Below are 25,593 nucleotides of genomic sequence, written 5' to 3'. Positions count from 1 at the left end.
TCAGTTGTGATGTATTCAGTAGCTGACTAGCCTGAAGTTTACGTATGAATTGTTACAAGGGCATAGTGCTCATATGTCACCTGCGCCTAGGGAACCGTGGGTCTTCAGAACAGATGGGGCCGTATGGGGAAATTGCTGACTGGAAAAATAACATTACTTTAATAGAAAATCTCAAGCCTGCTTGAAAACTAATTACCTACATAATTATTTGGTTGAATTATGAAACATCAGCATAAGGCAGACACATTTGCTTACTTCCTGATTTGCATAGCTTCTTCATTGTCATGACGGAAAAATTCGAATGACTTGTATGATTTCACAGCTGCACGGCGATACTGACCCAGATTGAAAACTGCAAATCAAAGAGAAAGATATAAGAAAGAAACTGGATATTCAAGTTGGATTTGCTTTTCAGTTGATTCCAATCATCAGTCCCCTGAAAATTCTGGTAAATTTGCAGCTCCCTTTTCTAGTTCAAAGAGTCTATACTACATCTCCTCATCTCGAGGTGATGCCCAAATAGACTTCTCATTAGTAAGTGAGGAGCTACCACCTGTTCTAGGTCCCCACTACACATGTAGCTCGTACCAAGTAACAGATTTGCTTAAACTCATTCTATTACTAGGACAATTTGTTTTAGAGCTGACAAGAAAATAGGTCATAGCTGATTTAGTGGTGAGTAAGAAATCAGAATGGATTGACAATTTGACACAAGTTACAATTTTGCCAATCATGACCATAACATGATGGAATGTGATATCAGGTTTGAGACAGAGCGTGGAGAGTATCAAACAAAGGTATTAAATTTCAGTAAGGAGACCGCAAAGAGTTGAGAATTGAATACAGTGGAAATTATGCAAAAGGTATTTGGTATGATACTCCCATAAGGTAAAGGTTTCACTTTGGTAGATAAGCCTGGTCAACAAATGTAAAGAGAGAAAGTATCAAGCTGAAAGCAAAAGCTTGAAAACAAAAAGCAAGATAAAGTGAAAATCTGATGAATTGAAAGAACTATAAAAGCATAAAGGGGATACAAAAAAAACATCAGAAGTGCAAAAATGGAATATGAAGAATACTCGCAAGGACTATCAAAAGGTAAAAGTTTTTACAGATGCATTAGGAGCAAGGATGGTGAAGGAGAATGTGGAGTTATAAAAGATGGATTCAGATGAGGCTATAACGGACAAAAGAAAACGCAGATTGCATATTAATTGGAGGGTTTGGTACAGATGAGGGGAGCAAAAACAGCAAATTAACTCTTCAATAACTTAGTGGGAGCTTTGAACAAATTGGACATAGACTGGACAACAGCTGAGTGTGGTCAAAGAAGTGGCACCTGAAATCATGAGCAAGAAGAGTTGTAGTATAACTAAGGTTCAAATTTTAAAGTGTGTACACAAACCAGAACTTCAGTCATTTTAGATCAAGAAGCTCTCTGTAATAAAAAACTTTGAAAATTAATCATGCTATGGATTCAAGACCTACTTTTCATGGTTAATTTTGCAGCACACTGAACTCATTCTACAGAAAGTGTAACCAAGAGATGACATTAATAAGATGACATTTGGACCTTTAAGCTGAAGCTTCAACTGTGGAAGAAGCAATTTTGCCAGACTAATTTGATATGTTTTGCTATCTTGAAATCACTGAAACACAACTAAGGCTCAATGTGATAGTGACAAGGGCAATGCTGAACTGAGAAACAAATACCAAAAAAAATTCAGTGTTTGGAACACTGATATGAGGAATTCCAAATAGAAGTTATTGCCTGAGAATTTGCAATAAACGTGACAAAAATGGTGTTGACTGCTGACCTTGATGGAATTTGCCCACAAAAATCTAGTGATATATGTGGTACTTATTTGTGGTCGATGACCATTTAAATCTGGCACCAAGTCAAGTAGACCTTCAATCATACAGGAGCTATAATTTTTAAAAATTATTCATTCATGGAATGTGGGCATCCTTGGCCAAAGCAGCATTCTTAATTGCCCTCAAGATGGTGATGGTGATCTGGCTTCCTGAATATAGACCCAGTGGTGTAGGCACACGTACAATGTTGTTAGGGAGGAAGTTTCAAGATTTTGACCCAGTGACAGTGAAGGAATGACAATATATTTTCAAGCCAGGATGGTGAGTGATTGGGAGGGTAACTTCCAGGTGGTGATGTTCTGATGTGTCTGCTGCCTTTGTCCTTCTAGATGGCAGTGGCCATGGGTTTGAAAGATGATGTCTCAGGGGCCTTGGTGAGTTCTTGCGTGCATCTTGTGGATGGTATACAGCAATAGGGTAAGCAGCCAATCGCACCAAAGTATTCTCACAGAAACTAAAGCAGTCATTCAATTTGATTCACTCCAAATGATATCAAGAAATGGCTAATAGCACTGGATACAGAAAAGGCTATTGGCCTTGACAATATCTTAACCATGGTACAGAAAGTCTGTGTTCCAGTATAGCTACGTAACTGGCATCTACCTGACAATGTGGAAAATTGTCCCAACATGTCCTGTCCAAAGTTAGGACAATTTCAATTCATCCAAATACCGCAGTCCATCAGTCTACTCTCAATCATCAGCAAAGTGATGAAAGTTGCTGACAAAGCTAACAAGCAACACCTCCTCAGCAAACACCTGTGCACCAATGCTCAATTTGAATTCTGTCAAAGTTGGTCAGTTCCAGACCTCAGTACTACCTGGTCCAAACATGGACAAAAGATCTGAATTCCAAAGCTGAGTTGAGAGTGATTGCCCTTGACATTAATGATAGAAGTGTGGCATCAAGGAGCCCTCACAAAATAAAGTCAAAGGTAATCAGGAGGCATACTCTCCATTGGTTGGAGCACAAATGAAGATGGTTATGGTTGATGGAGCCAATCACCCCAGCTTCTGGGCATTGCTGCAGGAATTCCTCAGGATAAATTCTAGGCCCAACCATTTACAGCTGCTGCATTAACAACATTTCCTCCAACACAGAAGCCAGTATGTTTGATGATAATTACAGTGTTTACTACCATTTATAACTCTTCAGAAATTGAAGCATTCCAAGCTTGCATGCAACACAACCTGGACAACATTCAGGCTTGTGTTAAGTGACAAGCAACATTCACATCACACAAGTGCCAGACAGTGACAATCACCAATTAGAGAGAATGTAATAATCTCCTCTCTCTTTGACATTCAACAGCATTAGCACTGCTAAGTTCCCCATCATATGATCCTGGGGGTAAAAAATGAGCAGAAAGTGATCTGGACCAGCTATGTAAATGACATGGCCACAAGAACAGGTCAGAGGCTGGGAATTTTATGGTCATTAATCTGACTCTCCTGGCTCCTGAAATCCTACCTACCATCTACATGGTACAAGTGAGGAGTATGATGAAATATTCTCCACTTGAGTGAAGCTTCATCAACATTGCTTGATTGGCAAACCCAATCCATCCCCTGGAAAACTGATACTTTCTACGCTGCAAACGGTAGCAGTGCATTGCAGTAACTCACCAAACCTTCTTCAAAATCTTTCAAACCTGTGACCTCTATCATCCAGGAGAACAAGGGCAGCAGGAACATGTGGACACCACCACCTGCTAGCTCCTATCCAAGCCACACATCATCCTGACTTGAGCTTTTAATTGCTATTCCTTCACTGTCAAGAACAGTTAAGCCCAAATGTGTTCATGGTCAGAAAAAAAATCACGATCTTCTGTGTTAAATTGTTGCATTTTAAGAAATCCGCAGTAACTGAAACAGGAAATGCAAGCATGCTTAAAGGTGTTGATTTAGATAAATGATGGGGTTAAGACAAATCACTAATGATTCCCCAGAAAATTTAAATACATTACGGTATCAATTCTACAAGTGCAATGAAGTCATTTGTAGGATCATAAATAATATGGGTGAGGATTGTAATACTACACCATCACAATGGACTGCATCACTGCATTTTGTCATGCACTTTCACAAATGAGTGCGCACTGGAAAGGAAACATCTGTCACAGGAATAATGCTCTGGGTTATTACTCTAATATAATAATCCCATCTGTGCATGTATGCAATAATACATTCAAGTCTGCTGCTCCTGTCATTTGGTTTGATCAAAAATATTACATTATAATCACAACACTTGAGATTACATCTACATACCAGGTTACATCATGTTTTACCTTTGGTGGGAACACCAATCCAGTTGAGATAACGAGTGAGTTTCTTGGAAACATAGGTCTTCCCTCGAGCAGGCAATCCCACCATTACAATCAATGTGGGGGAGTTGGTCATGTGAGATGCCCATGCTGCAATTAAAAGAAAATGTTAGACATGGAAAAAAAAAGTCTGGTTTTCAATGGGTGGCACAGTTGCACAGTGGTTAGCACTGCTGCTTCACAGCTCCAGGGATCTGGGTTCGATTCCTAGCTCGCGTCACTGTCTGTGTGGAGTTTGCACATTCTCCTCGTGTCTGCATGGATTTTCTCCCACAGTCCAAAGATGTGCAGGTTAGGTTGATTGGCCATGCTAAAATTGCCCTTAGTGTCCTATGATGTGTAGGTTAGAGGGATTAGCAGGTAAATGTGCAGGGATATGGGAGTAGGGCCTGGGTGGGATTGTGGTCGATGCACTCTCGATGGGCCAGAAAGCCTCTTTCTGCACTGTAGGGTTTCTATGATTAGCAAGGCAACTGTGAAAACTTGGGTAAAATAATTACTATTGAAAACTGAAGTCCAGGCAAAAGTAGTACTATAGTATTAAATGATGCTTGAGCATTAAACTTTAGAAATAGCAGGTCACTGAAGGATGCATACATTTAATAAATGGTTGCTTTAACATTACAGCCTCCAGAGAAAATAGATTTTAAAATATTAATAAATTGCCAGCAATAATAGTTTTAAAAGAAATGTTGAAACAGTGGTTTCTTAGCCATAAGGTTTCTCTATCCCGGGTTTGGGAGATAACAACGAGACAACATAGTCAATTATCCATTGTTCTAAAGAAGGACAATATCTACGTGACAGAGTCCTTTCAGGCACAGGCCTTCATATAAACATTCCTCAGCCTGATAAGATGAAGTCTTTTGCCCACTAAATAGACACAATGTTCTTACAAAAGATATGCAATAAAGTGATATCAGAGCCAAAGAGCAGCTGTCTAGCTTGTGTAGCTGTTCGTCAGTAACTGGACATTTGATTTGGAAGATGTGTATGAATAAGGAATTGACATGAGGCACTCACTAGTCCCCTTGGAATTGAGAGTATATAAGCAAGCAGTCAAGAGTGAAAAGATCATTTTGGACAAAGGAAAGATTTTTGGCGTGAACCCACGCTCATTTCAGCCTCACACTCTGGTGAGCTCAAGACTGAGAACAGAAGAGAATAAAGATCATTCCGCTTCATTTACCCACGACCCAACTTTGGCCTGATAAACCTTTTCAACTGTTATAGTTATCTGATCTAAACTGCTGCTTCTCAATAAACTGCTTTAAACCACTACTTGGGATCTCAACCCTTTTCTTCAGATAACATGTGATCCCCAGCCATATGTAGACTGAAAAGCTTGCAGTTAAAGTTCTGCCACTATCAATGGGACAATACTCAAGGCCCAATGCAGAATTCATCCACACAATCGAAAATCCACTCTAAATTGACAAGAACCAAAAACACATTACAGGCAAACCACTCAGATGCCATAAAGATAACTCATGTTGGAAAATGAAAAAGTTGACACTCTTCATCTTTTGGGATTGTATATTGTGACATATTGTTGGTACACAGTGGATGCTGTTAACACTGCATCAGGTCCCGCTATATGAGAGCCAGGATTTTCTAATCTCACCCCCGCCATTCACTGCTTCCTTTCCATGCAACACCTCTCAAAGTTTCTGTGTGACAAGATTGATGTTGGCTGGAGCCCTCCCTTTTGGAAAAGGATTCCTTTTGGTGCCACAAACACAGCTGGATTTTGTACATGGCAGAAGGAGGCTCATTAGCTGCATGTTTAGGAGCATAAAACCTTGAAGCTGTTTAGACATTTTAAATGTCATAGATTTAACTTTCTTGGAACGTCATCACCGAAGAGGCAAAATGAAAAGTGAATTGACCTCCTCATCTTTGTTGAAGCCCATCACCTGAGAAAATGTAAACAGCAGGTAATTCTAGGAACGCTAAAATGACTGGCATGATACAAGTGATCTTCCATTCCAACGACTCTTGTATAGCCTACAAGAACATTCTCAAAGTTTAGGACAACAACTACTGGAAGAAAACCTAAAAATACATCCTCATTTTCCACTTCCAACAAAAGATCATGACCTAAAATGTTAACTTAGTTTTTTTTCTCCACAAATGCTGCGTCACCTGTTAGCAATTCAAACCAAGATTGAAACAAAGAACACAATGTTTGATATGGTATTATGAAATGAAGTAAATCTTTATTAAAGAAAAACACCTTGTCAATAATTCATCCAAGTGCACCCCAGAGGAACAATAAACAGTAAAAATCTTTGGAAACCAGTGGAAAAGACCTCTCAAGGAAGAACCAGATCCAATATTCCTGAGTGATTTGAAAAGTTGAGAATTTGAGAGCACTGAGATGTGGAAGAGAAAAGAAAGAGCTGTTCACATATCCCAGCTCTCCTCTCTGATCTGGACTGTATTCATTACTTGTCACAGTCATATGTTTTGCTGTATAACTAGTGTGCTATATTCAGTCTTAACCCTATCCCGTTATATTGGTTGCAGTCAATGCTTTTTGACATCTCCACCTTCTTGACATCCAGCTGCATTATAACTACCACATATATTGTCACGTACGTACTGAGATATTATTGACCAGCAACTTCACTGGACCAACCACACAAATACTATGCCTATATAGGAGCTGGTTGGGTATTCTATAACATCTTGCAATTATCCAAAAGCTCTCCAAGATTTGGAAAGTATAAGTCAGGTGTGCAATGGGCATACTTTCCAGTTCCCTGCATATGTGCAGCACAAGTACCACACAGGACAAAGCAGTCTGTACCTCATCCTCTGACTGGAACATCCATCCCAAACCACACCAACACATCATGGCTCTAATACATACGACTGACAGGATGCACTGCAGCAACTCAAGGCTTCAATGGAGTACATCCCAAACATGTGACCTTGATCAGAAGAGAAATAAATAACAGGGATAGCACATTTCTCTCCATGTTACATTCCATCCTGACTTGAATATACATCATCATTCCTTCTGTATTATTGGGTTAAAACTCTGGACTTCTACAGAATAGTTGCAGGAGTACCTCCTTCACATAAGGTAGCCTAGCATCATCTTCTCTGGGAAATTAAGAATGGGCAACAACCTAATCATCCATAGATGATTTTTTTAAATTCATCAGTAAAACATACCTATGATCTTTCTCTAAGCTTGAAGTCTGAACACACTGTCCATGGTAATTTCAATAGGAGTGACACTATAAGAAAAGCATGCACAGGGCTGGGTTAGAAACTTCAGATGTAGCAGCCAGTTCAGAAACTTGGGTCTGGCTTCTGTAGGTAATTTGTTCTGCATGAATCAAACAGGAACAGAACTGATGGCACCAACAAATCTGGCAAATGTTAAGAAGCGCCTATGGTCCCTGAATATTAATCAATGCAATCTTCAATTACATGATAATGTTGGTTATGCTTTGAGAATCAATAGAATTTAATTTAGAAGCTAGCAAATTTTCATCAGCTCCTCACTGCATTATATATTATTTTGTAATTCTGTGCTATAAGATTCTATGATACTCAGAAAAGCATAACGTCAGATCATATTCTGCTTTTAGAGATTGCAGTAATAATATGAAAATTAAAATAGAATATACTGCACACTCTTCATCTTCTAATCAAATGAAATTATACTTTATTGTATACATGCTAGCAAAACAAGTGAACAAGTAAAAAAGCACTTCCATGACTCTAGGATTGCCCAAAATGCATTACAGCCAAAAACCAAATGACTTTTGCTGTTGGGGACAGTTGTTTAATTTAGAAATGTAGTGGCCAGCTTGCAGGCAAACAAAGAAAGGTGCACAAATAACAAGGTGATTAATGGCTGGATGCTTTTGACTGCAGCTGCTGTTAAGGACATAGAGGATTTCCCTTGCTAATTTTCTAAGTGTGGTGAGACCTTTCACTGACAGAACAGACTTTAACAAGTTATTGTAATGATAGCGCCACCGGTTGCATAGCAATATGTCAGCACTGCACTTGAAGTGTCAGACTAGATAACAAGTTCAAATGTCTGGAATGAAGTTTTGAAGCTATGTCCTTCTGAGTTTGAAATACGTGTACTGCCACTGAGTAAGTGTGTAAACCTGGTGCGTAGATTAGCTGAATCAAACAGATCACAAAGATCTCAACTTCAATCTTGATAATAAGTTAAGTCAGTCAATCTGAACTGGATGATGGTGGCAACACAGTTGGTCCCAATGAATCCATGGGCTAGGGAAGGAAGCAAAGAACATTGGACAAGGTCTCTCTTCATCATCCAATTCAATGCTACTACAGATTTGGAGGCTGCATGACAATAGGATTAGTTTCAGCTGTTATGTCCTATCTTAGTCAACTGCCAAGTTATGCAAATGAATAGTGGATATTTTGGTAACATGAACTATAGTCTGAAGATAATTTGGAGAAAAAAGTCTTGAAGTTAAATAGCCTTTAGAAACAAAAGCACTGCACTTGTAAAGCACCTTTAATGTAATTAGATTTGCCACTTGGTTAAGGAGGAGTGGGCCTGGAAAGGAGAGGGCGTGTAGGGCCCTGCAGTGATTTGAAAATAAAAATGTGAAATTTTTAAGTTGCGGCTTTGCTTAATTGGGAGCCAATGTAAGTTAGCGAACAGTTCTGAAATGCTCAAAGCATTTAATAAAAAAGGGGAAGGGAAGAAATACATACATACAGAGCAGCATTAGGGGAAAAGATATATTTTAATAGGGGCTTCTGAAGGAGGGGAAAAATATGGTGAGGGCTGAGGAACAGAATACAGGACCATGACGGCCAAGGACTCTGCCACCTTCAATGCAATGGAGATCTCATTGAGACGTATAAGATGATGAATGGGATGGATAGGATAGAGGTGGAGAGACTCTTCCCGCTCAAAAAAGACAGTAGGACTAGGGGGCACAGCCTCAAGATAAAAGGGGGGTGGTTTAGAACGGAGTTGAGGAGGAACTTCTTCACTCAAAGGGTGGTGAATCTCTGGAATTCTCTGCCCGTTGAAGTGGTGGAGGCTGCCTTGCTAAATATTTTTAAGACGCGGGTTGATGGGTTCTTGATAAGAGAGGGGATTAAGGGTTATGGGGAGAGGGCGGGAAAGTGGAACTGAGCAGCGACAGATCAGCCATGATCTTATTGAATGGCAGGGCAGGCTCGAAGGGCTGGATGGCCTACTCCTGCTCCTATTTCTTATGTTCTCATGTTCTATGTTCTTATGCAGGGTGAGATATGGAAGGCTAGTGATGAAGAGAATGGATGGGATGTAGGTTTGGCAAGGATGTAGAGGTAAATTCACAGAAGTACTTATGGGTGATATTTCCACGTCAAAGCACTTGAAGCAGCAAATCAGTACAGCTCGGTATAAATGAAGAATGATTCCATGTTGGATAGTATCCTGAAGGCACAGCATAGGGTGGATTTGAATTTATAAGGGGAAGTTGTTGAATAGAGCAATGAACTGGTTTAATAGTCCTATCCTGAATATGGTACATTATGATTTCAATCAATTAAGAGCAATGGGAGACAATATTAGAATTATAAATCAGCAACCCTTTGTACTAAGCAGGATATGGGTTTACATGTCAGTTTATGTTCAAAGTAAACACCCAAGATTCCACAATGACAGACTCAGCTGAGAAAGTAGTGGGTTGGATGGGAAATGATGTTGAGTTCCTGGTGGAAATATGTGGAGTAACTGATGACAGCCAAACAAAATGGCTTCAGTCTTGCAATTTTATGTTGGCAGTGGCTGCTGGTAGAATTGAGAAAACTATTCAACATTCTCAATTTGAGGCAAAACAAAATCACGAGCTCCTTGCACTTACTGCTGGAAATAGCAGAAAATGAAATCCAAGGAGAGTTTACCCTTACAACAAAATAATTCCAGATTTTGTTTAATCTTTGGAATTGTCATGCAGTAGTAAACTGGCCAAGTTGTGCAATAGGTGTTAATTCCATATCTTGTGTCAATGGAGGAAACAATGTTCCACTTGAGAGGAAACAGCAGGGAAACTTGCAAGTTAGAAATGGTGCTTGTGAGGAAGTTGTAGGTTAGCTTCTTCCATTCAAAAGCAAAGCAGCTGGGCTGGAGATTGACATAAAAATAGAATACGTGAAGAAAACAGTATGGGAACTATGAGTGTTAATAATTTCATGGACAATAGGGATTTAGAGGTGATGTCATAATAGTCTAAGAGAGAGAGGTTTAGAGGAGAAAATTTCAAAGAAATAGGGAATGTTAAAAGAATCAGACATGGTGAAGCTGGGTTGCTGGAGAATATGGTGGAATATGTAGCTGGGTGGAATAGTTTTGATGAAGAAGCAGAATCATCACATACAACTCCAAGAAATATTAATCTATTGTCTGTTGTATGACCTTCACTGGCTCCACATGAACAGAGCTATGCACGTCAATTTTAAATTGATTATATCATAGACGTTAGCTTAAGTCTTGAATTATAACATTGGAACTTTAAAATTGAGAGAATCAATGCTGCTTAGCCTGTTCAGTCCCATTTTGACAACATTGCCCACTCCTTGCCATTAGACCTGCGAGGTTTGGCCAGAAACATGATGCAAAAACCATTAAATAAAGAAATACAAAAAAACAGAAGCAGGAATAGGCCATTCAGCCCTCCGAGCCCACTCCACCATTCATTTTGATCATGGCTGATCATCAAATCAATATCGTGATCTCACCCTCTTCCCATATCCTTTGATCACTTTAGCCCCAGGAGCGAAATCTAATTCCTTCCCAAAATCACAAATGTTTTGGTCTCAGCTACTTTCTGTGGGAGTGAATTCCAAAAATGCACCACTCTCTGGATGAAGAAGTTTCTCCTTGCCTCAGTCCTAAAAGGTTGACCCTTTATTCTCAAACTATGACTTTTAGTTCTAGACTCCCCCACCACTGGGAACATTTTCTGAATCTACCCTGTCTAACCATGTTAGAATTTTATAACTTTCTGTGAGATTCCCTTCACTCTTCTAAACTCCAATGAATACAATCCTAACTGACTTGGTCTCTCCTCATATGACAGACCTGCCATTCCAGGAATCAGCCTGGTAAACCTTTGCTGTACTCCCTCTATAGCAAGGACATCCTTCCTCAAATAAGGACACTAAAACTACACAATACTCCAGATGCAGCCTTACCAATGCCCCACACAATTGAAGTAAAGCATCCCTATTCCTATACTTAAATCCTCTTGCTACAAGGGCCAACACACCATTTGCCTTCTTTGCTGCCTGCTGAACCCACACATTTACTTTCAGCGACAGGTGTACGATGACACCAAGGTCTGGCTGACTATCTGCCTCTCTCAATTCAAATAATAATCTGCCTTCCTATTTTTGCTACAGAAGTGGATAACCTCGCATTTACCCTGCATTATACTGCATTTGTCAATTCACTCAGCCTGTCCAAATCACACTGAAGCATCTCTGCATCCTCGTCACAGTTCCCACTCCAACCCAACTTTGTATCATCTGAAAATTTGGAGATAATACATTTACTTCCCTCTTCTAAATTATTAAATATATTGTCAACAGTTGAGGTCTTAGCACAGATCCCTGCAATACCCCACTAGTCAGAAAAATATCCATTTAGGCCAACTAACTCTTTGCTCCTATCTGCTAACCAACTTTCTGTCCATCTCAAGACTCTATTCACAATCCCATGGACTTTATATAGAAGTCTGCTATGTGAGACCTTATCGAAAGCCTTCTGAAAGTCTAAATAAACCACGTCCACTGGTTCTCCTTGGTCAATCTACTAGTTATATCCTCAAAGAATTCCAATAGATTTGTCAAGCATGATTTCCCCTTTGTAAATCCATGTTGACTTAGTCTGATCATACCACTGCTTTCCAAATGCTAAGCTATCAAATTCTTGATAATGAACCCTAGCAACTTCCCCAGACTGACATTAGGCTCACTGGTCTATACTTGCCTGTTTTCTATCTACTGCTCTTTTTAAATAGCGAGCTTACACTAGTTACCCTCCAATCTGCAGGAACCAGTCCAAAGTCCAAAGAATTTTGGAAAATGACCAAAGGATCTACTATTTCCAGGGTCACTTCCTTAAGTACTCCGAGATGAAGATTATCAGACCCTGGAGATTTAGTCACCTTCAATCCCATTAATTTCCCCAAAACCATTTTTCTACTAATATTGATTTCCTTCAGCTTCTCATTAAAACAGAACTCCAGATATATTTTTCATGTTTTCCTTTGTGAAGACAGAAGCAAAGTAACAAATTAGTTTCTCAGTCATTTTTTTGTTCCCAGCTAAGAATTCTCCGGTTTCTGACTGTAAAATTGTAACATTTGTTTTCGTCAACTGTTTCCTCTTGACATGCCTGTAGAAACTTTGACAGTCAGTTTTTATGTTCTATGCTAGCTTACTTTCATACTCTATTTTCCCCTTCTTAATCAATCCCTTGGTCCTCCTTTGCTGAATTTTAAATTGCTCCAAATCCTTGGGTCTTTTGCTTCTTCTTGGCAATTTATACACTTCTAATTTCCCTTGTAATTCATGGTTTGGCCACAGTTCCCTTACCAGTCTTGCATCAAACAGGAGTTCACCTATTCATTCCTTAAATGCCTGCCATTGCCTGTCCACTGTCCTTCCTTTCAGTAATGTTTCCCAGTCCATCATAGACAATTCATGTCTCATACATCATAATTACCTTCACTGAGATTCAGGACCCTGATCTCAGAATCAACTATGTCAGTATCCACCTTGACAAGGAATTCAATCATATTATGGTCACTCATCCCCAAGAGTTCTCTCACAAATAGGCTGCTAACTAATCCTTTCTCACTGCACAAAATCCAGTACAGGATGGCTTGTTCCCTCGTTCATTCCTCAACGAATTGGTCTATAAAACTATCCCATATACACTCTAGAAATTCCTTCTCTATTGTACTGTGATTAATTTGACTCTTCCCAATCTATATGCAGATTAAATTCAACCATAATTACAGATATTGCTTTAACACACGCATTTCTGATTTCTTGCCTAATGCTATTCCCAACATTACCACTATGGTTTGGTGGTCTGTAAACCATCCCCACAAATGTTTTTTGCCGCTTTGTGTTTATTAACTCAACCCATACAAATTCCACATCGTCTACGCTAATATCTTTCTTGAACATCTTATCAATTAACACAAAAAGAAAGCAAATGAAGCGAGACTTTACATTCTAAAGGCCAAATTCCTTTCTCAGGCTACTTAGATTTCTCAAGGAGCAATAGTGGTAGGAGCACAAAATAAGGCTATTGGCAGGGTCAGGAACATGATACAGAGCATTCAATAACAGAAAATAACAGGCTGCTTTGGTCAAATGGTCAGAAAATGGCCAGATTTGGAGTTGCTGGGAGAGACTAAGAATGCCCTCACATGTAAGTTACTTACCTCCTGATTCCACAAACCTGTCCACCATTTACAAGGGTGTTACAGTACATTGAATTATAAGGAGAGACTGAATAGGCTGGAACTTTGGAGAATGGGATTCTGGAGAACGAGGGGGACCTTATAGAGGTTCATAAAATCATGAGAGGCATAGATAAGGCAAATAGCCAAGGTCTTTTCCCCAGCGTAGGGAAGTTCAAACTAGTGAGCAGATCTAAAAGGGACCTGAGGGGCAACGATTTCCACACAGAAAGCTCTGTGTATATGGAATGAGCTGCCAGTGGAGGTGGTAGAGGCAGGTACAATTGTAGCATTTAAAAGGCATTTGGATAGGTACATGGCTGGGAAAGGTTTAGAGGGATATGGACTAATCGCAGGCAAATGGAATTAGTTCAGTTTAGGAAACCTGGTCTTTGAGGGGCTTGTTTCCGTGACTCTGCTGTTGGGTTGAGTTTTAGAGGTTCTCTTCTTTACGATGAACGTTTTTCCTGAGGTGTTCAGTTTTGTTTCTGTTATTTTTCATTGAACATGGCTTGTACTGATATTAAGATAAAGGAACTAGACAAGCATTCTTCAGGCCAGACTTTTGAGATCATTCTGAGCCCCACAGCTGAAACAATTCCGGAATTTCCTCTTTCCCCAAGAAAGATAGATCGCTTGAAGATCTGCAAAAAAAAAGGAAGCTGCAGAGAACAGAATAAAGTCACATGAAGCAGAAGTTTTGAAGCAGTTAGCTGAAAAACAGGAGCGTGTAAAGGAAGTGCTTCGGAGAGTTATTTAAGAAAATACCAAATTCAGCAAAATGGTAGAAGAAAGACTGATTTCCAAAATGGAACTTAAGTGAAGCTCAGGTAGCTACCAAGCTTGAGCACCTTAGTGAAAAGGACAAACACTTGGAGGAAGTGGGAAAGAACAAAGAGAGCAAAGAAACCGAAGAACTTGTTTAACCTTGTAAATTTTTGAAATTGAGTTTTAAAAGGAATACAGTTTTAAAAGAAAATTTAAAGTCAGTGTGTTGAACAAAATGCTCTTGATGCTTTAAAAACATGTAACAAGGAATATGAATTGGGGTCATGGTAGGGAGTGGGGAGAGAGAGAGAGAGAGACAGGAAGAATTATATATAGTTCTACCTTTGCTAGTCATTATTACAGCTGTTCGTATTTTTTTTGCATTGCTAGGGGACAGCATGCTGGCGCAGTGGTCATACTGCTGCCTCTCAGCGCCAAAGACACAGGTTCAATTCCCAGCTTGGGTCACTGTCTATGCAGAGTCTGCACTTTCTCCCTGTATCTGCATGGGTTTCCTCCAGGTGTCCCGGTTTGCTCCCATAGTCTGAAAGACGTGCTGGTTAGATGCATTGACCACGCTAAATTCTCTCAGTGTACCTAAACAGGCGCTGGAGTGTAGCAACTAGGGGATTTTCACAGTAACTTCATCTGCAGTGTTAATGTTAGCCCACTTATAACAATAGTAAACATTACTATACGGAGTCAAAGATTTTTAATGTGTTGTTTTGACCTTCACGGAATCATCATAGAATCCTACAGTGCAGAAGGAGGCCATTCAGTCCATCAAGTCTGCACCAATCACAATCCTATCCAGGCTCTATCCCCATTATGCTATAACCTCATGCACTAGTCAGTCCCCTTGACACCAAGGCGCAATTTAATATGGCCAATCCACCTAATCCGCACATCTTTGGACTGTGGGAGGAAACTGGAGCACCTGGAGGAAAACTATGTGGACATGGGAAGAATGTGCAAATTCCACACAAACAGTGATGCAGGCCGGGAACAAACCCAGGTCTCTGGCGCTGAGGCAGCAGTGTTAACTACTGTGCCACCTAGCCGCCCTTGTTTCTTCAATGGTTGTCCAAGTATTCCGAAACTTTACCTTTAAATAAAAGTGCACTAATTGCTGTCAGAAAAAGACATGAAGCAGAGAGATTTACCAAGTTTATGAAGACAGAAATGCAGATAAAGATATAAAGAATAAATAATAGTGGACAGTAAAGGAGGGAACAGGGAAGTCAGCATGAAGAAAATAAAATGCCACACACAGTGATCAAACTAAAGGCATCAAAAGTTTAGCTCCATGGGCAGCTGGGAGAAGGATTGTAAGCCTTGAAAAAGTATAAACATATTATTTTGGAAAGCAAGATGATTCCAGTTTTAAACCTGAGCTTGCTAAGCTTTCTTTGCTTACACTGAAATCCAGCCATTGCTATCCAGTCTTTGCGCTTAGAAGTACTAAAATTATCTGGTGGCGGGCGACTCAATGCAAATATTCTGGCCTCTGCAATTACTTACATCTGTCAGTTCGAATCTGGCCTTTTAATTTCGTCTGCATCATATGTGTCTTAGTGTTCAGTATCTTCTTCACTATTTTAAAACTTAATTCTTCCTTCAGGGAGTAGGTGTGGATATTCTCCTTGATAGCAAAGACGCCAAAGAAACCACAGGAGAACAATCAGACCAGTTGTAGTGGCACTGTAGGATTTCCCTTGCTCAGGGCATTAGCTGAAGTAGCAGAGAGTCAAGGTTTGAAGTGAGGAGAGGAGTCAGTGAAGGATACCTAAAACAGGGCCAAAATGACAAGACATTTCCAAAGTGTGAAGCAAAACCCTTACAAAACTGGGATTGAACTCTGAAAACGCAAGTCAATATTTCACATTTGTTCAATGATTGCAACTTGTGCTTGCATTGAGCAGCACAAACAATGTTAAAGCATTTCACTGCTTTTGCTATTGGGGGTTTCTAGCAGTAAAACTACGGAAATCCATTATGAATAAACTTGCTGCCAGCCTACAAGTCTGTGGGTGGGATCTTGAGCTGTAGTGTCCTTGCATGAAATCATGGGAGGGGGTTCAAAATTGGGTGAAAATTGGAAATCACAAATCTTGCCAGCGAGATCGCAATCTCTGATTTCCCCTGTTCCTCATCAGTGATGTAATAATGTTGCTATAAATTAATTATATTTGTACACCAAATTATCCCTCCCTCACTAAATTTTCATACCGCTGAAGGAGAGATTCTCGACAAGTTTACCCAAACCTAAATTTGTTAAGGGAATCCCACCGGGGGTGAAAAGGCAGTAACGCCCCAAGGGAGAGGGACATGGACCGGCAGTGCCCCCAGCACAGGCTGGCACTAGCAGTGCTAACCTGTGTCAGGAGCAATGCTGGGGTGAGCCATAGGGACAGCCACAAAGGCAGGGACTCATCTGTTTATGGTAGGGCGGAGCCAGCACACTGAGGGGGAACAGGGATACCCGTGTTGATTGGAGGGCAGGGGGAATGGGGCACTGTAAAGCTTCACACCAGTTTTCTTGCTAGAACTGACACTTTGTCAAATTCTGGTACATTCGCCCCACGTCTCATTCCCTTCAGAATCATTTTTGTTACAGTGCTGCGACATATCAGTTTTCTTTGACCTTTGTCTTATCTAATTTTATATTTGCATATTTATTTATTCATTCGGCTCTTTAGACTGTAGTCATTTAATAATTTGCAACCAACTCTGAAAAATTAAATATACTCATGCTCCATCAAATGACTGCCACAGCTACTGTTATCTTAATCATTTTTAAAAATTTAGTTTCTCACATCCACTTCCAGTTTCTCTCTGCTTTGGGATTCATAGCTTGGCTTGTCTGACCCTCGCCTGATTTCTCACCACCTTCAGAATGTGTTCAAGTCTAAATACAAAGCAAAGCTATAAATATATCAAGATTCTGAAAATCAGCATGAAAATGAAAACTTAATTATAAGGAACAATGAAAAGTACAACACAGGAACAGGCCCTTTGGCCATGCGCCGATCATGATGCCCTAACCAAAAATCTTTCTGCCCTTACTCGGTTGTACCCCTCTATTTCTTCCCTATTCATGTACCCATCCTGATGCCTGTTAAATGCTGCTAAGGTGCCTGCTTCCACCACCTCCTCTGGCAGTGCATCCCAGGCATCCACCATATTCTGCATGAAAAACTTCCCCTGCACATCTCCCTTAAACCTTCCCCCTCTCATCTTGAACCTGTGCCCCCTTGTAATTGACACTTCCACCCTTGGAAAAAGCCTCTAACTATCTAACTATGCATCTCAATTTTCCGGACCTCTGTCAGATCGCCCCTTAGCCTCTGTCTTTCCAGTGAAAACAATCCTAGTTTATTCATCCTTTCCTCAAAGCCAACACTGTCGAAACAGGCAGAGCCCTGGTGAACCTTCTCTGCACTCTCTTCAAAGCTTCCACGTCCTTCTGATAATGTGGTGATCAAAACTGCACACAATACTCCAAATGCGGTCCAACCAAGGTTTAATATAACTCTCACTTAGAGCTGTGGGTATAACAATTTGTATTTATTTGGCATCTTTAACATCATAAAGTGTCTCAAACCACTTTACAGGAGCACTCAGATAAATTTCCCCAAATTATGTACGGGGAAGTACGAAATTAGTTCCTCAGCCTTTTTTCTGTTCCCCGGTTTCTGACTAAAATTAGAGATACTAACCAAAGTTTTTGTCAAAAAAGTCAGTTTTGAGAATCAACTTAGAGGAGAGAGGCAAAATAGGCAGACGTTTAAACTGGTGAAGTCCCTGAGGTGTACGTAGGCTTAGAGTGTTGTTAGGATGGGAATTCCAGGATTTTGACCTAGCAACAGTGAAGGAACGGTGATCTATTTCCAAGTCGGGATGGTGGGTGGCTTGGAGGGGAACCTCCAGGTGGAGTGCCCAAATATCTGCTGCTTGATCTTCTAGATGGTAGTGGTCATGACTTTGGATGATGCTGCCTAAGGAACCTTTGTGAATTACTGCAGTGCATCTTGTAGATGGTACACAGAGCTACTGCTGTTCATCTCAGGTGGAGGAATTGAATGTTTGTGGAAATGATAACAATAAAGCGAGCTGCATTGTCCCGGATGGTGTTGAGCTGCTTCAGTGTTGTTGGGGTTCGATTCCCGGTCTTGAGTTACTGTCTGCGTGGTGTTTGCACGTTCTTCCCATGGCTGTGTGGGATTTTTCCCACAGTCCAAAGATGTTCGGGTTAAGTGGACTGGCCATGCTAAACTGACCCTTGGTGTCATGGGGACTAGCGAGGGTAAATGCACTTGTATGGATAGGGCTTGCGTGGGATTATGATCAGTGCAGATTCCATTGGCCGAACGTCCTCCTTCTGCACTGTAGGATTTTATGATTCATCCAGGCAAGAGGACAGCATTCCATTATACTCCTGACTTGTGCCGTGTAGGCGCTGGACAGGCTTTGCTGAATCATGAAGCGAATTGATCTGCTCTGGTACCCACAATTTTTATATGGCTAGTCCAGTTGACTTTCTGGTCAATAGTAACCTCCAGGATGTTAATATTGGGGGATTAAGCAATGGTAATGCAATTGAACGTCAAGGGGTGACGATTAGATCATCTGTTGTTGGAGATGGTCACTACCAAGCATTTGTGTCATGTGACTATTACTTGCTACACCCAGCATAGATATTGTCCACATCTTGCTGCATTTGGACATGAACTGCTTTAGTATTGGCGGAGTTGTGAATGGTGCTGTACATTGTGCAGCCATGTGCAAACATTTCCATTTATTATAGAATCCCTACAGTGTCAATGTACCAACCGCTTCTGTCCTTATAACAGAAGGAAGGTTATTGATGAAGCAGCTGAACTCCTGCAGTGACATCCTGGAGCTGATATAATTGACCGTCAATCACCACAACCATCTTCTTTTGTGTCAGCTATGCCTCTATCTAGTGGAGAGTTTTCCCTTTGATTCTCATTGACTCTAGTTTTGAACTCTAGAATCCCTACAGTGCAGAAGGCAGCCATTCAGCCCATCAAGTCTACACCGACCACAATTCCACCCAGGCCCCATTCCTGTAATCTCTCTATTTACTCTGCTAATCCCAATGACACTAGGGTTGATTTAGCATGGCCAATCAAACCTAACCTGTATGTCTTGGGAGGAAGCAACCAAGGGGAGTGAGGAAGTTGCACTTGGGACAAAGATATAGGCTGTAGTGGTCTGTAGGTGTCCCTTGTACTCACATACCTTATGTTTTGACTGCCTCAGGTCCCAGGGGGTGGCCTCACAGCTTTCACCACTGAAAACATTGCTGCAGGTGACGCAATATCGCCCATCAGGACTGGCGTCACAATGCGTTTGGATGTACTACTTTACTGGGAAAGTGTGGGTCACGTGGCAACTGTCCCAGATCCTGATCATCTTATCCTGAGGCCTGGACTACAAGAGATTCTGCAGGAACCCAGCAAATGTGTGTCACATGTTCCATTATCACCTGTTCAGTTAGGGACCCACCATAAACAATCCCCAGCCATGTCACTGCATCTCTGATTTGTCCAGCATGCACAGAACCTTGCTACTTCACTCAGGCTGCAGCTGTCTGAATGGTCCATTCGGAGCGGCTACAGCATACAGATTAAGCCCTGGAATCTTTCCACTGCCAGCCTGCGTGATACTAGCTGGTTTTAAACCCTGTGCAGCTCCTTCCCTATTGTGCAAGCCTCCATTCACTTAACAGAGGAGCTCATACTCTACAAGGCCGATGGGGAGATCAACTGACAATCTCCCCATTACACCTACCCAGAAGCTTCTGTGTTCCCAACATATAATTGGAAGAAATTTCTGATCATCCAGTGCCAGACGCCAGACAAGATGTCCAATAATTTAGAGACAATGGACCAGTTGAGCGAGGCAGTGATAAGGTCGAACTGAGTGTCATCAGCATCCTTGTGGAAACTGATATGTTTGTGGATGCAAGCAACATGCAAATTAAAAATAGTAAGGAGTCAATAATAGCTGCAAAGCAGGACACAATGCAAGTCATTGCATCTACTCCATATGTGCATAATGTTACATGCCATTAATGTATAATTTTTGGAAAAATAAGATTTCATAGCAGCATTCATCAAAAGGCACCTAAAATTTGTTCTTGTTGTTCACAGCTGTAAAGATTAACTGGTCTCTCTAGACTAACAAGTCAAGATTTTCTAGTTCATTGAACATTTGAGTCACTTGATCTCTCTCAAGTTTCCACATGATGATTCCCAATTCACAATGAAACTATTAATCCCAGATTCACTCAGTTTTAGCAGAAAACCCATGCCTCTATTATTGCTCCTCATAAACCCTTCCCAGATTTAACACTAAGGGGGATAAATGACCCAACGAAGGACGCTAAATCTCTTTTGGAATAACAAAAATACAAATGAAAGGTTCTCTTCGTTTTGTTTTACACAGATTAGAAGAATAGAGATATCTCAAGAGGGTTGTTGGGCTGGATAAGATTTCAGATGTAAGGAGAGGATTGGCCATGGGAGGATATGAAAACAAGGATTAAAGCTGCTGCTTGATCAGAAGCCAACACAGTTCAGCGAGCACTGGGGCTTTAGGGGAACAGGACTTGGTGCAAGTTAACACAAGGGCTGTTGAATGCTGGATGGTCTAAATTTACAGAGGGTAAAATATGTCATACGAGCCAGGAGTGCATTGGAATAGTCAAGTTTATAAGTAACAAAGGCATGAATGAAAGTTTCAGCAACAGATGAACTGAGGTAAAGTTCAGTGCTGTTACATAAGTGGAAACAGGCAGGTTTAGTGATGGCACAAATGTAAAGTCAGAAGCAGCCTGATCATTTGTCAACTGTGGAAAAGCTGAGAAAGGTGATATTCAGGTGGGGCTGGGTGTTAGCAGAATCCACGTGAAAGCTAACGCTGTGCTTTCAAATGATGTTGTCGAGGGGCTCAAGGACAGATCTGAATACATCGAAGCTAACACTGAAGAAGCAGGAAGAGAAACCACTGCAAGTCCTCTACATATTATTCTCCTGCCCACTCCCTGTCCTATCCCTGTAACATTTATCCATTAATCCCTCTGACCTATATACATCTTGGGTCACTAAGGGGCAATTTAGCTTGCACAATCCACCGAAGCTGAACACCTTTGGACTGTGGGAAGAAATCAGAGCACCCAGAGGAAATCCATGCAGACATGGGAAGAAGGTGACTGTGTGGAGTTTGCTCCCAGAGCCAGAACTGAACGTTGGCACTGTGAGGCATCAGTGCTAACCACTCTGCTGTCCTCTTTTTATAACATGTTGATTTCATTAGGTTAAATATGAAGTCCAGTAAAACTCCTTCCAGTTATATAACTCATGATTCCACATGATGATTCCCAATTCACAATGAAACTACTAATCCCAGATTCACTCAGTTTTAGCAGAAAACCCATGCCTCTATTATTGCTCCTCATAAACCCTTTCCAGATTTAACACTAAGTGGGATAAATGACCCAACAAAGGACGCTAAATCTCTTCTGGAATAACAAAAATACAAATGAAAGATTCTCTTCGTTTTGTTTTACACAGATTAGAAGAATAGAGAAATCTCAAGAGGGTTATTGGGCTGGATAAGATTCAACACCTAGTTTCCTCTCAATCCATCCCAATTAAACTCATTGCATAATTTCCTCATAAGGATCTTTAAAAAGGAAATACATTTATTTTCATTTTTATCCATTCATTAACAATACATAATTGAGGATGCATCATCATCACATTGTTTGGCTGTATTGTCAAAATAAAATACAAGGGCTCTTTTTCCTCCCACCCAAAAGAAACAAAAGCAGGTTTGCCAAATGCCATCAAGAATTTCCTTTTAACATGCTTAAACTAATTTTTAGATAATCTTCCAAACTACAGTCATCTAATGCCATCTAAAAAATCATTTGCACCTCTTATCAGTTTTGAAATGTCTTTTCATTTTAATTTAAAATTTTCATGTCCTTTACAAAATAATTATGTCCACAACAGTCGACATCCAAGGATTTGAAGAGCAGTAGTTGCAAGTATCATCGATGCATTGGTCTTGATCTTCCCAAATTCCTTCAATTCTGGAATGGTCTCAGTGGAAGGGAAGATAGCAAATGCAGCACTGCTGTTTAGGAAAGGAGTGAGAAAGAAAACTGGGAACCACAGGTCAGTTAGCCTGATCTTTTTCAGGGAAATGCTGGAATCCATTACTGAAGAAGTGCAGAGAACTTTAGAGAGAGTGGACAGAAGGTTTACCAGGATGTTGCCTTGTATGGAAGGTCTTAGCTATGAGGAGAGATTGGGTAAACTGGGGTTGTTCTCCCGGGAAAGACGGAGAATGAGGGGGGGACCTAATAGAGGTGTACAAAATTATGAAGGGTATAGATAGGGTGAATAGTGGAAAGCTTTTTCCCAGGTCGGAGGTGACAATCACGAGGGGTCACAGGCTCAAGGTGAGAGGGGCGAGATATAACTCCGATATCAGAGGGACTTTTTTTTTTTTACACAGAGGGTGGTGGGGGCCTGGAATAAGCTGCCAAGTAGAGTGGTGGAGGTAGACACACTGGCATCGTTTAAGAATTACCTGGATAGTCACATGAGCAGCCTGGGAATGGAGAGATAAAAAACGAATGGTCTAGCTGGACCAATGCGCAGCACAGGCTTGGAGGGCCGAAGGGCCTGTTTCCTGTGCTGTACTGTTCTTTGTTCTTTTGTTAAGTAGTAACAGTAACAGATTATGATGTGGAGATGCTGGCATTGGACAGTAATAAGTCTCACAACACCAGGTTAAAGTCCAGCAGGATTATTTGGAATCATGAGCTTTCGGAGCGCTGCCACAGAAGATTAAATGATTAGGCAGAAAAAAAATAATTTAATGAAAGGGAAATAATGTTTGACAAATCGATTATGAGTTTCTCCTTTTCAGGCAGTCCCTTGGAATCAAGATTATAGAATGCCTACAGTACAGAATGAGGCCATTCAGTCTACCAAGTCTGAAGTAACAACAATCCCATCCAGGTCCTATCCCCCACAACCCCATATATTTAACCCGCTAATCCCGCTGACACTTTGGCATGGCCAATCAACCTAACAAGCACATCTTTGGAGTGTGGGAGGAAACATCAATACCCGACAGAAACTCATGCAGACATGGGGAGAACGTGCAAACTCCACACAGTCACCCAAGGCTAGAATTGAATCCAGGTCTGTGGTGCTGTGAGGCAGCAGTGCTAACCATTGTGCCACCATGCTGATGACTTGCTTCCACTCAGATTGATGTGTTCTGAGACAGCTAATAAATTCAATGCATGATCTTTGATTTGATTTATTATTGTCACGTGTATTAGTGTATAGTGAAAAGTATTGCTTCTCTTGTGCTATACAGATAAAACATACTGTTCATAGAGAAGGAAATGAATGAGTGCGGAATGTAATGTTACAGTCATAGCTAGGATATAGAGAAAGGTCAACTTAACGCAAGGTAGGTCCATTCAAAAGTCTGACAGCAGCAGGGAAGCTGTTCTTGAGTCGGTTGATACGGGACCTCAGACTTTTGTATTTTTTTCCGGACGGAAGAGAGAATGTCCAGGACGGGTAGGGTCCTTAATTATGCTGACTGCTTTGCTAAAGCAGTGGGAAATATTGACAGAGTCAGAGTCAATGGATGGGAGGCTGGTTTGTGAGGTCTGCTGGCTCAATCACTTTTATGTGCTTTTGAAAGTCTCTTGCTATGTTCAGAGGTTTACTGAGGATGTAATAGGATACAACTTAAAGCCAGAACTGAGCTCCAGCCCTTTGGTGGGTTTTGATGCCTCACCACAGGATTGGAGTAGGGAAGTGGGGGATGTTCTGATTCTGATGGGTGGGGGAGGTTCCAATCCCTAATTCCAGTGGGCAGGACAAGTTTGACTCCAGCTTCAATGGGATGAATACAATTCCAAGCCAAATAGTGCGCACAGTTTTGCACATATCAAAGTTTATGCTCCATAAGCAATGCAACAAAGGTACACCATAGAATCCTGTGATGATATCGTTGGCAGAAGGAAAAATGAAACCAGATGAGCTCCAGAGCTCAGAAGAAAAATAAGAGGTGAACATATTGAAACACAAAATCCAGAGAAGAAATGCAGAAAAGATGGTTTGCTATCACTACAATGTACAGAACTGGCATTCCCAATCTCAAGGATAAAGGGTCAGCCATTGAGAATTGACAGGAGGAAAAAATAATTCCTAAAATCGTAGGCCGTTTATAAAGAGGAAGGACACTTGGGCCAGCTGCACTTCAGCTCATTCCACAACCCCCACCTCCCAGCCTCATAAACCTTCAAATCATTCCATGTCAGTTGGAATTTCAGATGGATGACCTTTCGCCATCTGATAAGGTTCTGATAGAAGGTCACCGATCTGAAACGCTGCCCCTGTTTGTCCCCACCGATGCTGCCAGGCCGGCCGAGTATTTTGCAGCAATGTCTGTTTTTATCTCAGAAATTTCCAGCACCCTCAGGTATTTTACTTGGAGATTCATCGAAGGCAGCATTTAAACCTCACGCAGATTGCTCCATTAACTGCGAGCGGATTTGGGGATAACGACGGTTTTTTAAAAAATACACATACAAGGAAAGGGGGGGTGGATTGTACTGAATACATAAATCAAACACCCACCCAAGTTGATGGTAACCTTGCATCAGCCACCTTTCATCAGGGACACTCAACTGCAAATCTGACAGTCCTTGGAAGGAGAGTTAACCTGATCAACAGTCTCCCCCGCAGCCGGTTACGCGATTACGGACACTGATCTCCACCCCCACCGCCATACCCACAACACCACCTTTCCCGGGCTTACCTTTCCTCACCGACAGCGACATCTTACCCAACCTCCGAGGCAGCAGCAGCAACCGCCACCACCGCCGGCCTCGTGACGTCACACAACTGTGACGTCGCCACGCCTCATGTCCTCCCCACCCCGCGTGGGGAAGGGAGAATGGTCGTTTGTGGGAGGGGGCGTGGTCGTTTGTGGGAAGGGGGCGCGGTCGTTTGTGAGAGGGGGCGGGTCTGAAATAGTGAGAGAGAGAGAGAGTAGGGGTTGAAACCATTCGGACAGGGAGGGGGA

At 41.2% G+C, this 25,593-nt stretch overlaps 1 protein-coding gene and 1 pseudogene across 1 annotated transcript in view; one reads left to right on the top strand and one right to left on the bottom strand.

Moving 5' to 3' along the window:
* The window catches only part of LOC145356978 (6-phosphofructo-2-kinase/fructose-2,6-bisphosphatase 2-like), a 66,133-nt gene extending 40,681 nt beyond the window's left edge, over positions 1 to 25,452 (bottom strand). Inside the window, exons 1-3 of the mRNA XM_080210002.1 lie at positions 25,327 to 25,452; positions 4,160 to 4,285; positions 256 to 352 (exon numbers count right to left, since the gene is read on the bottom strand). Coding sequence (XP_080066128.1) covers positions 256 to 352; positions 4,160 to 4,285; positions 25,327 to 25,348 — 245 coding nt within the window. The 5' untranslated portion in view covers positions 25,349 to 25,452. The remainder of the gene's footprint in view (positions 1 to 255; positions 353 to 4,159; positions 4,286 to 25,326) is intronic.
* Positions 14,179 to 14,597, top strand: LOC145357136 (stathmin pseudogene; annotated as a pseudogene).
* Positions 25,453 to 25,593: the final 141 nt, after the last annotated feature.

This window comes from Carcharhinus amblyrhynchos, chromosome 22 (genome assembly GCF_965287045.1).
Source record: "Carcharhinus amblyrhynchos chromosome 22, sCarAmb.v2.hapA, whole genome shotgun sequence".
NCBI classification, from domain to species: Eukaryota; Metazoa; Chordata; class Chondrichthyes; order Carcharhiniformes; family Carcharhinidae; genus Carcharhinus; species Carcharhinus amblyrhynchos.
The sequence above is the reverse complement of the archived record's forward strand: the minus strand, read 5'-3'. Positions and strand labels throughout refer to the sequence as shown.